Raw genomic sequence first — 13,581 nt, forward strand, 5'->3', positions numbered from 1 at the left:
CCAAGCTTGCCAGAGCACGTAAAAGCAACCGAGGCAGCGCCAAGCCTGAAGTAATCAGCCCTGATGGGAGGCAGCATATATTTTCTCAGCTCAGTGCTGCAGTAACCACGTCAGTTGGCCTGGAGCGCAGGGAAAGCGAGTTTGTGTCCGCATGGAGAGTGGGCGCAACAGGCTTGCGTCTGCCTGTAGAATACAATGTAGAAATACATGCAAGTTTTCTGTCTGACTCTCTTCAGCAGCACGGACAAGAATACGAGGGGTACTGGAGAGCAGAAAGAAAGGCTAAGTGTGGGTACCGAGCGAAGCAACTCCTGCCTCAAAGCAGTTCTTAATGAGCATTAAGTTAATGGAGTTCATCAGGACACTGCAGCCAGGAATCAAGCTACAGCTTCTGGGCCACCTGGTCTGAATATATCATCATCTTTGTGGTCTTCAGTAGGGTTCTGCACAAAAACATTTCACTCACAAGTCTTCAACTTTCTAATAATGTTCTGCTAAGTAAACGTATTAAATTTCTTTTAAAGAAACACAAACAAACAAAACACAACACGACTTTTGTGAGTTGGATACAGAATGCTAAGTATGATTAGCAAGCTGTAAATACCTCTAAGATAACTGTGACACTGGGGTACTGCTCTCTGGCTGCATAAATGTCACAGCAAGGTCCGCAACTGCCTAATTGTTAAAAAAACAAGCTGTCATTAATTTGCTATGAAAACACAGAAAAAGATGTTTCAAGTTAGCATCCCTCAGATCTCCAAATGAATGTCTGTGAATGATTTTATCTGTCTAGGCCATCTGGTCTTCTATGAAGAAACTGGGCTTCTTTTCCCATTTCTGGCTGTGGTTCTACATTTACAAAGATGCAATGAACGAAAAATTCAAAATTAGATGATGTGAAAAGGATTGCTGGGGCGAGTCAGATAAAAGACCAGGCAAGTGATCTGGGGACAAAAAGTCTGGTGTAGATGACGGTGCCATGAGTACAGTGCTGTCTCTCAAAGGCGGGTGCGTTACATTATCTTACTGGATTACTACTGGGGACGGGACTGCTGTGAAGGAAAACTCCGGCCCACTCAGCAGACGTGAAAAAGAGAAACTGCATTTCCACCCGACAGCAGTTTGTGAAGACGGTGTTTTGTGAACTAAAAAGACAACAGAACTTTTGTTGTCACTATCAGATTAAGTACTCACAGCAGGGAGGGAAAGTTCACAAGAAAACACTGAGAATTCCTTTATTCTAAGAAGTAGAACTCCTTACGTGATATTATAATGACAACCAATTCATAAACATCTGAAATTGGTAGCCACATGAACAATGAAACAGCATAGAGTTGATACTCTGCATGTTTGGTGAAAATGATACAGAAATCATCACAGAAACATCCAGTTTACCATTTTGTTTAGCTAGAGCTGAGTAGGGAAATCCTATGGAAAACTATAGACAAAATGAAGACCTGAGGAAAACCACAGTGTACCACAGCATCATTAGACAAATCATTCTGTTACAATACAGAGTGAATGAGATGCAGTGAACTGATACCAGCAATTTTCTAGACCTCTTGCAAATGCACCATGAAGAAGACAGGGAGAGTAATCTGTGACCCACACAAGGATTTGAGACTACGCAAACTCTGGAACTAGATGTTTTGTTCCCAGAATTCAGAAACACATTTCCACCATCTATTATGTGTCAGGACTTTTTTTCTCTCAGGGCTGATTTACCCATCCAACCTTTTATTTATTTATTTATTGATGGTGAAAATGAGAACTACAATATCCAATCAAACCTCAGGTATTCAAATCGGAGACAGAAACATTTTTCACCCCAGTGAAAATGTATCTCTGTATATCCTGTAATATCGGGCATCCTGGACCGCAGTGCTTCAATGCTGCAAGGAACTGAAAGTCAGGCTAAAATCTTTCAAAGAACTGTCAGCAGGGAGGAAAGTGAGATGCTAATGTGACAAGCTACAGGGAGCCATTTATTAGTATGCAAGAACTCAGTATTACAGAGCTGTACTGAATATTACACCTCTAACTTTGCGTGAGGTTGTGACAGAACCATTTAATATTCCTCACTACTCTGTCTCCCAGCATATTGAGCAAAACTCAAGAAGGATTCTTCAGTCACTCACCCTACATCAGAGTACAGCAAAGACAAGAATATTATTTCTGGGCTTTTCACTGAAATAATATATAGCAGCTGCCACTATATTTTGCCCACTTATGTGGAGAAGGGCAAACTACATTAAGAGGGGGTGTAAACATTATTTTAAAATATGTTTTCAAATATCCAGGCAAAGAGCTAGATATGTCACCTAGATCAGATAGAATGGTTCATTATCGGCATGGATTAAAAGCAATTCTTCTGGCTATGAGCTTTGGGTACATCCTGTGGCATGCAGATAAAAATGTGTATCATCAATCTTCTTAGCTCTAGAGAGATACAACTGTGTCCCTTCAGATACAGGGGGATTTAAAATAATTCTTTAAAGTTTGAAAATGTGTGATATCTTTTTTTTTGTGTGTTCAGCAGGCACATATGTTAACTGAAGGAAAAAGTCTTACTCAATAGATGCTTGCAGGAAAGGTGTTAAATCTCAGTTTCTCCATAAATGAGAAATATTTTCCAGTCATTATGTCTCTTTCTTAACTTGGCACACATACAACTACTCTGTGCTTTGATGTGCTCATTTTGGACTCGGAATGCTGTTTGTACAAAGAGCAAAGCATGAAATAAACCATTAACAGGGGCAGAACTATAACTTTTAGGCCAGGGGAAAAGAGCAGTGTATTTCTCAATTCTGCCAGTATGAACACAACTTCACATCTTTGCATTTTGTTGTATTTATCTCAAACTCACCACTGTTCGCTTAAGAAAGAGAAAATGTAAAATAATTCTGAGGGTTTTTTTTTTTTTGCTAGCCCTTTTTCTTAATATAGCTGTGTCTGGATAGGTCTTGCAGAATTACTATACAGAAAAACATGTCAAGGGTAGGTTTCACATTGATGATACGCCCCACAGCACCAAAAGACATACAGTTCAAGAAATCTGCAAATCTAAACCAATTGTGGTTGTGTGGTTTTCATGACTGACAAGCTTTGAAAAGACTATGAATATTAATTTTCTCTGACCCTGGGACACTCAAAACTGATTCATCCATCTATGTTAACTGATGTCTCATAACAGATTTGGGAACTGGAAAATAAGCTTTATTTCTTGCATGTTAGAGGGAGGCAGCTCTGTTGGAATCATATCAACAAGTAAATCTCAGAAACAGAAGTTTTAGCGCTGACTTTGATGAGAACAAAGTTGGAGAAAGACCGAGAACTTCAGAAAACCCTATTCCTCATGACTAACTAATGACAAGCAAGTTAGTACAGTGCCCTCAGAGAAGTTAGTCTATAAAGCCTTTATGGGAGAATCGAACTCTTTTGAGTTTTAAAAAGCTTGGTCCAAATCCCATTTTAGTTGTGCACAGACTTCTGAATACAGTACTATAGGGTTACACATGAATAGCTGAGATCAGTCGACAAAGACAGCATAAAAACATTTAGAATGTTTAGATATCTAACAAGCCAATCATGAAACCTATCAGGCTAATTATAAACTGCTGGACTCAGCCAGTTATTTCCATAACAGGTTCAAGAAGCATTACCAAGCGCTTACTGGATTGCTTATCCTTCCCTTGGGTTCTGCAATCTTGCCCTGTTTACACTACTTTATGTACAACCCTCTTTGTCCATAGCATTTATTTCCTTCTGCAGGCCAAGGGACTTAATTTCTCTGTTCTAAAACAATAAAACCAAAAATGCCCAAACCCCAAATAGCAATTATACAAGAAGCCTGTACAGGTACATGGAGTTGGAGAAATATTATCCTAAATGTCTAACTGCTACTGGTTTCTGAGTCAAATACTAACTGCTATAGAAAATCATATTAGGTGTCTTTCCACTGCTCTATGTGCTCAGGATACCTTTAAAAATCTGCCTCTTCCATGCTGAAATCTCCCAATGAACAGAAGAACAAAATGAGGGGATCAAACAAAGTATATACTTCTTTGCAGCAGAATTTATCACGGAACAAAACTGCAGCTGAACTCTTCACAACAACAGTATTTATAACAGATAAGAGTCAGGGCCTATTTCAAACACTACTGAGATAACATGGCAACACCATTTCTGGAGAAAGAAGCCTGCATCCAGTTTGTTCACAGTGCAGGCAGAATGATCTTGGGTTTGCACCTGCCTAAGTAGTCCTGTGCCCTGAAATGAAAATGTATCTTCACAAATACAGCCTCCTAAATCAAAAGTTTATCTATGCTGCCTGTTAAGCCAAACAAAGAACAGACTATATTTCTTCTTGAAAACTAGGACTGCAGTGGGAGATGGACAAGCTGTAAGAACTAAGCCGCTCTCTTCCTGCCAATGTCAGCAGAGAAACAGCCTAATGCAAGGATCATTGTTAGCATAAGGCTCCACTGCTGGAAGTGATAATGCAAAAACAAACAAACAAACAAACAAACAAACCTTTAGAGACCACGCTAGGTCCCAGCAACAACCCTTTTTTCCACTGCAACCTTAATAGAAGTGATGGTATAACCATTTAGTTCTTCTTGACCTCCTGCCCGCTGAAAGCCAAAGCAAAGGAGGACCTGTTTACCAGAATAGAAGGGCATGTGCTATTTGCAATTTAAAAGGGCCGTGAACTGCCTTCCATTTTAAAAAAGGATCTCTCAGAGGAGCCAGTGAGATTGGTTAGACAAAGAAAAACATCATAGGACTAAACCCATGTGGCAGTACTTCTTTGACACAATGAAATCCCACAAGGGATCAAACGACGCCCAGGGCTGGCAGCCCATGCTTCACTGAACCACATCTGAAACTATCAAAGGGAAAACAACTCCCAAAGATGGACAGATCTGGAGGCAGATAGAAAAATGAGGAGATCACAATTCGCATTCAGAATTTCTGATAAAGAAACAAGATCAACAATTTGTCTGTTTGCACACATACTTGGTAAGGCATACCTAACTGCCCTGCTGGCCTTGCCGCACACAAGCAGGGACAGTCTGTCAGGGGAGAAACGGGGAACTGCTTTCACTGAGGCTTTTTTAAGGCCTGTAGTAGGTACAGAGCAGCAATGAGCCTCTTGGAGAACACTGTATAGTTTCCAAACACAATGCTGCTTGATCTACAGAAAGACCACACTTGCTACTCTTAGAAAGGGACCAAGGAGAGGAGGATTAAGCAGAGCTCGTCTCCCTGTCCGTTTCACATTCACGCAGAAGTACACAAACATCAAGTTCTAAGTAATGCGAGTGGGATAGTTTAATAGCAGGACTTCATCACAACTCCTTTTCCAGAGCCTGTTGTTGTATTTACACTTACTCCCTCTCTTTCTTCTCCCAACCTACTTCCCACTTCTTCCCAGGAGAAACAATGATATTAGTATGTAGTCTAGTCTAAACTGGCAGCTTTTGTGTCCTGCATTTTCATTTCTGTACTGCTCTAAAAGGATTGTTCCATTCTGCACAAAATGTCCTTACCATTCCAGGTGATTTTCAACAAAGGCAGACATGGGGCTGATCTGTACAGTGTAAGTGTCGTTGGCTGAATACTCAAACAGCCCGTAATAGGGATTGAAGAGCTCCTGAGACAGAAGGAAGAAGAATTCTCGGGAGGGGCCACTGTAGTCCAACCTGGAAAGGAAAAGGTAAAAAAGATAAAATGAGGCTCATCCCCATTTCAGTGAATTTCCTGGGTTTTGCCAACATTGGCTGCTGTCTAACCCCTACCCCTGTGCAGTCAAGTGTTTCTAACACAGTGTATCTCCCCTCTCAAAACTTGATTCTGAGCCCTAAACAAGTCACAATGCTGAAATTTCACCAGCATCCAGGTTGATCTGGGAAGAATCGTAACTCAGACACATCGCTTAAGTAGTTTCTTTTCCTTTGTTCCAAAGGTTTAGTAAATCAGAGGTACAAAGCTCAGCCTTGCCTTGGCTGGCTGGCTAGCAGAGGGCTGGCTTTTTAGTGAGTGAGTTTGAAAAGCTTATGAACACCTGGATTCACAGCCCAGACTGAAGTAGAAATTGCTCTTACTCTCCTACACTGACATGTAACCAAAGATACAATCTAGCCCCAAGCATGCTTTCTTAGCTATTGGTATAACCTAAAGGTCAATGCTGAACAAGACCAAGTCCCAACAGAACTGTGTCTCTTAAGACAGAATGGCAATTCCTCAGTTGTTCCATCCGAGCTCTTCTACTTTTCTGCTGGTTTCAAATTCGTGTGGTACACCTTAAGCCGTGCTTTGCTGCTGCACGATTTTGCTCTGTAGAGAGTCACCTTTTTTCCCTGTTTTTTTTTTTTTTTTAACTCAATGTTTAAATCAAGCTGTTTCCAATTATCTCAACTTGAAAAAAAAACCCACCAAAAAAGCTTCATGAAAGCATTAAACTCAACTGTGATGGATTTATTAAAAACAGATCATCCTCTAATAATGGTAGATAGGTTTTACAATCTACAATAAATCTACATGTAGCAACAAGAACAAATGATTTGTAGCCACATATCACCTGTGCCAAACGATTTTCTGAGGCGGGCACTATTCCTTCTACTTAACAATTGTAAAGTAAGTGGAAAATTCTGCAACTGGATCAGAATGCTCTGTGTTATGTTTGAAGTTATGGAAGCATAACCACAAGGGGTTGAATGATTGATTTGGGCAACTAGAAAGATGATGAAGGGCAGGCTGGCCCATCCTCCTCTGTTTTACATCTGGAGATTCAGTACTTTTCTTTTTGAGCAGCTTTAATTCTAGGATCGTGTGGTGAGACTAAAGCCACAACAGCAAAAGGGGAGGGTAATAAGCCCCCATGAACTACTAGTGCTAACCATGTAACAGATCTGGTTCAATAGATAGTAAAATACTGGGCTAAGCCTGATGATGGCTGGAGTAAAGAACTACAAACAACACCTGTCTATATTCAAAAACCTCCAAGGAGAGACTAGGTATTGCATTTCTGGGCAACACATTAACTCATCATAAAGCCTTCATAGTTCATTTTCAATGTCATTTTAGCTTTGAAACATGTGGGAAGCTGTGCCCATACAGCATCACATGGCCATATAGCACCAAATCTTCTTTTCAGTAGGGAACTGGTATCCTGGAGTCCCTGCAGCAGAACCTATATTAGCGTTGAACAGCAGAAACCCTGGGGGAATGTATCTTCAGATGTAAATGAATCAGTGAAGAATGAATGAATTTGCAAATCAAATTGGTTTATAATTTCTCCTGAGGATAATGTGCCACACACGGTAAAAGTTATTAGAGATGTGGGGAAAACAACATGACTTTGGCCAGGGTTAGCATACTAGAATGCTATTCCAAAAACACAAACTGAGGCATGCTGCATGTTTAGGCTTTACTTGCAAGCCAGAGGCAAAACCAGCTGTGAAAGACAACCTCTGTTAAATAATACTGACTCCACGGAGTATAAAAAGTAAGTGTTATGAAAACTCCTGATACGGAGGGACTCTCTTTGAGATTGGCGACTTCTGTTTTCCACTGGACCTAACGTGTCCCCAGACAGATTCAGTTTGGCAGAAGCTTTTCTCTTGATGTGCCACCTCAAAGCTGATAGTGTCAGCAGCTGTTGGACATCCCAAGAGCTGACCCAGAGCCTTACTATTCTGGTATCTTTGAAGTGGAGATCCTATCCATGTAGTTTTGGTTTCTTGTGGGGTTTTTTTTTGTTGTTTTTTTTTTTGGGGGGGGGTTGTGTGTTTAAATTTTATATGCAAAGCTATTGAAATATGATTTCAAGCCTTTGTTATATGGAACACGGGCAATATGCACAATGGTCTTTCCATTATAAAAGCATGTGGATTAAGCCTCAATTACAACATAGCTCTTGAGGTGAGCCAGGGTGGTCTTGAAAGGTTCTGCACGGATTTGGAAACAGAAGGTCAGGGGCTGGCTTTAATCGTACAAGAATGGTTCAGGAATTGTAAGGCTGGCAAAAAGTCTCCTTGAGAAAAGGCCTTCTTCAAGAAGGCCTTCTATTACTTTCAGCTTCCAAGTGGGTGAATTGAACTGTAAGGACTGAACAGCATTCCTGTTTCTCACTTCAACCAGAAACAAGAAGTCCACATATGGATAACAAATGATCATTAGATGGCATGCAAAGCAAGAATTTTTGAAGCAAAACCAGATCCATTTTGAAGGGTTTGAGTAACAATAGGGATAAAGGTCTGGCCTCTAATTACAGTCCCAAGACTGATTCAGTGTGTAAACACGGGCCTGTAGTTCAGTTTTGCCTTCCAGCCAGTCAAAATACCTATGGCAACAAGATGACATTAGATTTAACCACTTAAATTGTCACTTTGAGACATCTAGATGGAAGGTGCTATAGGAAAATGAAGCATTATTGCTATTGTTATTTTTAACAAATGTTGGAGCTGATTAAGATGAATCACTTACTCAGAGGTAAAACAAAACCAAAGAAACATTACACAACAAGAGAGGCTCAGCCTTGGTCAACTCTGTGTTTTGCAACATAACAGCTACTTCAAAACTGATAGCATTTAGTGGTTCCCTACCCTTCCTCGCCAACAAACGTGACGTAGAGTTTGTTCCGCTGGAGCTCCTTGCGTGAATATGCCATTACCTGGTTGAAGGTGCCTTCCAGCAAGTGGTCACGTCGTATAATTAACCTGCAAAGGGAGGCAGAAATAGAGATCTAACGATTGAGTCTTGTGTGAGCCTGTGAGGCTGAAGGTAAACAAGAGCTGGTAAAGAGAGACATTCATTCTCAGAGAACTTAATAAACTTGCATCTACTGGTGTGCATGCTACTTGACCGTTACGGGTTTTCAGCAACTTGTTTCATTAGGCTTTTCTATATGCCTCAAAGGTGAATTTCTTCACAATGCTGTGATTAAGTTCAAAGTGTTGCTCTACTGCCAAGACTCTCTGTAGCACCCTCTATGTAAAAATGTGTATGGTAAAGGGGGGCTGTGAGTTTCCTGTGTATATGAGGTCACAGCCTTCTGGATTTAATCCAGTGAACTTCCATGGAGTTACTGCTTCTGTAGCAGGGTAAGCAAAGGGAGTATCAGCCTCTGTTTATACAACACACCTCTCACTCCCCTGCCAATCTCTAAAACAACTTAATGAATAGTACATTTAAACACCATCTGTGCAAGAAATCGTTCTTGTTCATGGCTATTTTAAGACAGGCCTTCTGAAATGTATTTCATGTCTGCCTTGGACCCACTTAGCGGGACACCAAAAGGGATAATCAATGGCTAGGACTCTCCAGCTCTGTAAGAATACTTTGATGATGATGTCTGCCTGGAATAAATTGTTTGGTTTCATACTTTTTTTTTTTTCCACAACAGATGTGTTTTGGTAGAAAGCCAGCCTGATGCATAAATTCAACCAGATGCCCAGGAAATACCTTAGAAACATAGTCCTTTGGCCAAGCTGGATAACTAGATTAAGCACAAGTAGGTACAGACTCATAAGCCAACTAACAAGATGTCTGGAAAGCAAACTCCACAACCAAGTGACAGAGATCCCCCAAAATACAAGAAGAGAGGCAGAAGTCTCTCTAGTTCTAATCCAGGAGGGCTACCAACACAAAGAACTACTGAAAGTTAAGCCTGCATGTACAGGCTAACTTCTGAGTTATACTGATATGTAGATCCAAAGGATTTGGAGTCACTCCATCATTACAATGATGTAGCTGTTAATAATCCCTGGCGGAGGTTTGCCTGAATGGCTGATTTTCGTACTAGCAAATTATAGGTAGGAATACCGACATCCTTGTTAAATAGGTAGGGAATGGGAGTCTAAGAGAATATGAATCTATAAGAAATAAAAGTTAGACACAAAAGCCTCTTGAAGGTCACTGTTTTGCAGGATATACTAAGATCTTATCTTGCCCTGGTAGTTCATGTACAAAGTGCAATCTCTGGTGTGTTTCCCATTCCCTATCAGTGTCTTCATTCATGGATAATGCCAAAAGACAAAGCTACACCATGTTAGACTATTTGAGTTACTTGTCATAATACTTACTTAATTTTACCTGGACCTTGCCCATACCCTTTGGCTTCAAGTTTTCGATAGAAATTGCGCAGCTTGGCTTCAAAGTCCCTCCTGTATGGAGAAGGTGCTCTTGCACTTGCTCGCTGCAGTCCTGGTGGGAAAATTAACCAGCATCTTAAAGCATAAGGGGCTTTAATTTTTTTTCCAAATCATACAGCTGATGTTGCCAGACAGAACTGGCTAACAAATGTGTTTGGAAATTTTTACAGGTATGCTGTGCACTCAGTATTACTTTTGTTCTACCTGGCATTAATGGAGTTGTAAGTTTCTATAATTCAGTGATTGCAATTTCCAGGGGCTGTATATTCTTCACTAAAAGAACTGTTAAGCTTGTCTTGTGTGTGCCTTTGTGCTGACTCAGCCTTTAACTGTGATTGATCGGAACGGAAACTCAAGCATCGGAAAGGCATGAGGAGGACTGACATGTGTAACTCCCACTCATGGTCAAAGGTATCTAGGTTTTCTTTTCCTTTTGCACTTTTAAGAGATCTCTCTCCTCTGCATTGTATGGGAGATCTCCTTCCTTGGCAGGATTAAACCTCCAAAGCTCAAAGCAACGCTTCTCATTTGAGCCTAGCACCCTAGCCAAGCTGGGAATTGGGTTTCCCCGAGTTAATCTGACTGTATATTAAACACTTCCAGCTATCAACACAAGCCCCCTTTTGTGGCATTGAGAAGGATTTCTGGCAGCAAGTAATGCTACATTTTCCTACTACGATTCACACATACAGCAGATTTTTAGCAATTTGGGACCTGTTTTGTTTTGAAGTCTGCCTTCTCCAAGTAGCTGATTAGTCCTTTTGTATGAACAAGTGCCATGCCGTAAAGGGTCAAAGAATGGATCCATGAAATCCCATTTCCCTATCTCATTACAGAAGACAATAAAAACAAGCCCTTTTATGAGAAATCTGGCAGAAAATCCTCCACAGGAAGGAGAAAAAAAAAAAAAAAAGAATAACACAGTTAGTGGGAGGACAAAGTATTGTGGTTGCCAGGAGGGAAGGACTTTACTAATTGTCTCTGCTGGTAGAACAGAAAGGCGTATTTACATGCAGTGCACAGAGAGTCCCTTGCAACACTTCTTCTGTTAGATTTTTTTCCCCTGGGATATAAGAGAATGGGTGTTCTCATGGGCCATGTAACCAGTGACAGAAATAAGTAAGCAGACAGTATGTTGCCAGAAATTAATATTTGCCCTTGTCTTTTCTCAAGAACACGTAAAGATCAGTGCAGTTCTTTTAACACTCTCCAAAGTCACGTTCTCAACAAATATTTAGGTTTTTGGCTTGCAGGAGACTTGTTTCTGATCTGTCCTGATGCTGATGTAGAGGAGGGGAACTGTACTTACAATGGTGTTCCAACTCATTGATGACAAGAGGACATTCTGACAAAATACTGTCCTCCTGTAGGCAAGGGTTCAGCATTTAACTTCTTCACTTCAAAAAACCTTTCAATTTTCCACAGCCACCTCCGAGATTTGAATGTCTCTTGTCCATTAATTATGTTTGAAACCAGATAATTTAAATTAATGTTTAAAAAGCTCAGCCAAAAATGGATTTCTTCAGATCACATTTCTGTCGATTCTCTCAAAATGGCCACTGCACACAGCCGTGCAGTGAGACCGCGGTGGGGGTTGTATATCTTGGCAAAAGGGAGACATTAGCTCCTCAAATTTCTATAGCATAAACAATAACTACAGAGACATGCCACAGCTGGAAATAACCTTCTCAGACAGCATGTCTTTCTGGAAAATGTTTCCCGTCAAACCTAAGTTAATGGGCTCAACACGGGAGGTCAGACTAGATGATCAAGATGATCCCCTCAGGTCTTAAAGTAGATGAGTCTTGGGAAGAAGAGAAGTCTTTGGAACACCGAGTGGAGGAGACTGAACTTTACGGGAGCACTGGAAGTATTGCAATACACCTTTGACTTGAAAGCTGCTCTTTGCTCCTGTCACATAACATTAATGTGCTTCCATGTCAGTGAGTTATGTTTGGAGTGCACTATTCCCTTATCCTAATCTTTTCCAACTATATAAAAAGCAGGAAAATACATTCTTCCATATGGGCAATTTCTGATCTCTGTGTTTCAGCTACAGTTAACATTTCAAGAGATATGTAACAGCAATGGCAACTGATCCAGCAAAAAAGCAGCTGGGGTCAGATTCGGAGTGGGCACTGGAATCAGCAGGCTGACAACTGATGCTGGCTCTGAATCTCCCCCTTTATATTTATTAGGAGAAATACCACAAATGCAAGATTTTGTATTATTTTCCCCATCCCCTTACCTGGAGAATTTTGGGGCGATGAACAGGGTGAGCAGCGAGGAGAGAAACTGTAACCTGGATGGAAGGCAGCCTGCAGTGGTATGTAGGACATAATATCCTCTTCAAAAAGGCTGCATGGAGAAAGTGATAGGGAGAGATTTGGTTCACATTCATCACATGAAAGAATGTAAATATGCAGTGTGGTGCAAGTCTGCTGTGGTCACAAGTTTGGGTACATCTCTGAACCCCTGGATTCAAAAAATCCACAGGTTTCTCAAATCAGGCAAAATTAATTTTATTAGATGTTTCATGCTAACACAGCAATCTCAATCTACTGATAAGAGAGTAAAGACCCTTAGGCTATGTAGTAAACAAGGACAACTTCAAAACGTTAGAAGAAGCAAAGACACACATATCTGTCTCCCAGGTTGTTTTTCTTGGGTCATAAGTTTTCATATAGCTCAGCTTTTTGACTATTCAGATTAAGTTGATGGGAATACGTTGTAAACTTCTTGCATTAGGCAGCACTACATAGTGTACCAAAACCACCTAGGTAATGCAACGTTTTTCGTTTAAGACCAACACAACAAAATAAGTCTTTATCCATGCCGAGCAAAAGTAGCTGGGATCTAAAGACCAAGCTCCATGGTCCAAATAAAAGTTGAAGCCTTATCGACATTACCCAAACAACGCTCAGTGCACTGTACATTGAGGTTTCATTGAAGAGACATGGATTTGACAAAGGACCACTTGGTGGATAAAGAACTGGCTTGATGGTCACACTCAAAGAGTTGCGGTCAACGGCTCAATGTGCAAGTGGAGAGAAGTGACAAGTGGTGCTCCTCAGGGGTCGGCACTGGGACCCGTACTGTTCAACATCTTTGTTGCGGACATGGACAGTGGGGTTGAGTGCACCCTCAGCAAGTTTGCCGATGATACCAAGCTGTTTGGTGAGGTAGACACACTGGAGGGGAGGGATGCCATCCAGAGGGACCTGGCCAGGCTGGAGAGGTGAGCCCAAGCCAACCTCATGCAGTTCAACAAGACCAAGTGCAAGGTCCTACATCTGGGTCGGGGCAATGCCAAGCGCAAATACAGGTTTGGTGGGGAATGGCTGGAGAGCAGCCCTGAGGAGAAGGACCTGGGTGTGCTGATTGACCAGAAGCTCAGCATGAGCCAGCAATGTGCAATCGCATC

The 13,581-nt window shown here is 41.1% G+C and overlaps 1 protein-coding gene across 1 annotated transcript in view; it reads right to left on the reverse strand.

The window, feature by feature from the left end:
• HECW1 (HECT, C2 and WW domain containing E3 ubiquitin protein ligase 1) overlaps window positions 1-13,581 on the reverse strand; it is a 185,124-nt gene that overhangs the window by 31,398 nt on the left and 140,145 nt on the right. The window contains exons 18-21 of the mRNA XM_009889422.1: window positions 12,406-12,515; window positions 10,089-10,209; window positions 8,610-8,723; window positions 5,553-5,705 (exon numbers count right to left, since the gene is read on the reverse strand). Coding sequence (XP_009887724.1) covers window positions 5,553-5,705; window positions 8,610-8,723; window positions 10,089-10,209; window positions 12,406-12,515 — 498 coding nt within the window. The remainder of the gene's footprint in view (window positions 1-5,552; window positions 5,706-8,609; window positions 8,724-10,088; window positions 10,210-12,405; window positions 12,516-13,581) is intronic.

This window comes from Charadrius vociferus, unplaced genomic scaffold, assembly GCF_000708025.1.
Source record: "Charadrius vociferus isolate BGI_N301 unplaced genomic scaffold, ASM70802v2 scaffold97, whole genome shotgun sequence".
In the NCBI taxonomy this organism is placed as follows: domain Eukaryota; kingdom Metazoa; phylum Chordata; class Aves; order Charadriiformes; family Charadriidae; genus Charadrius; species Charadrius vociferus.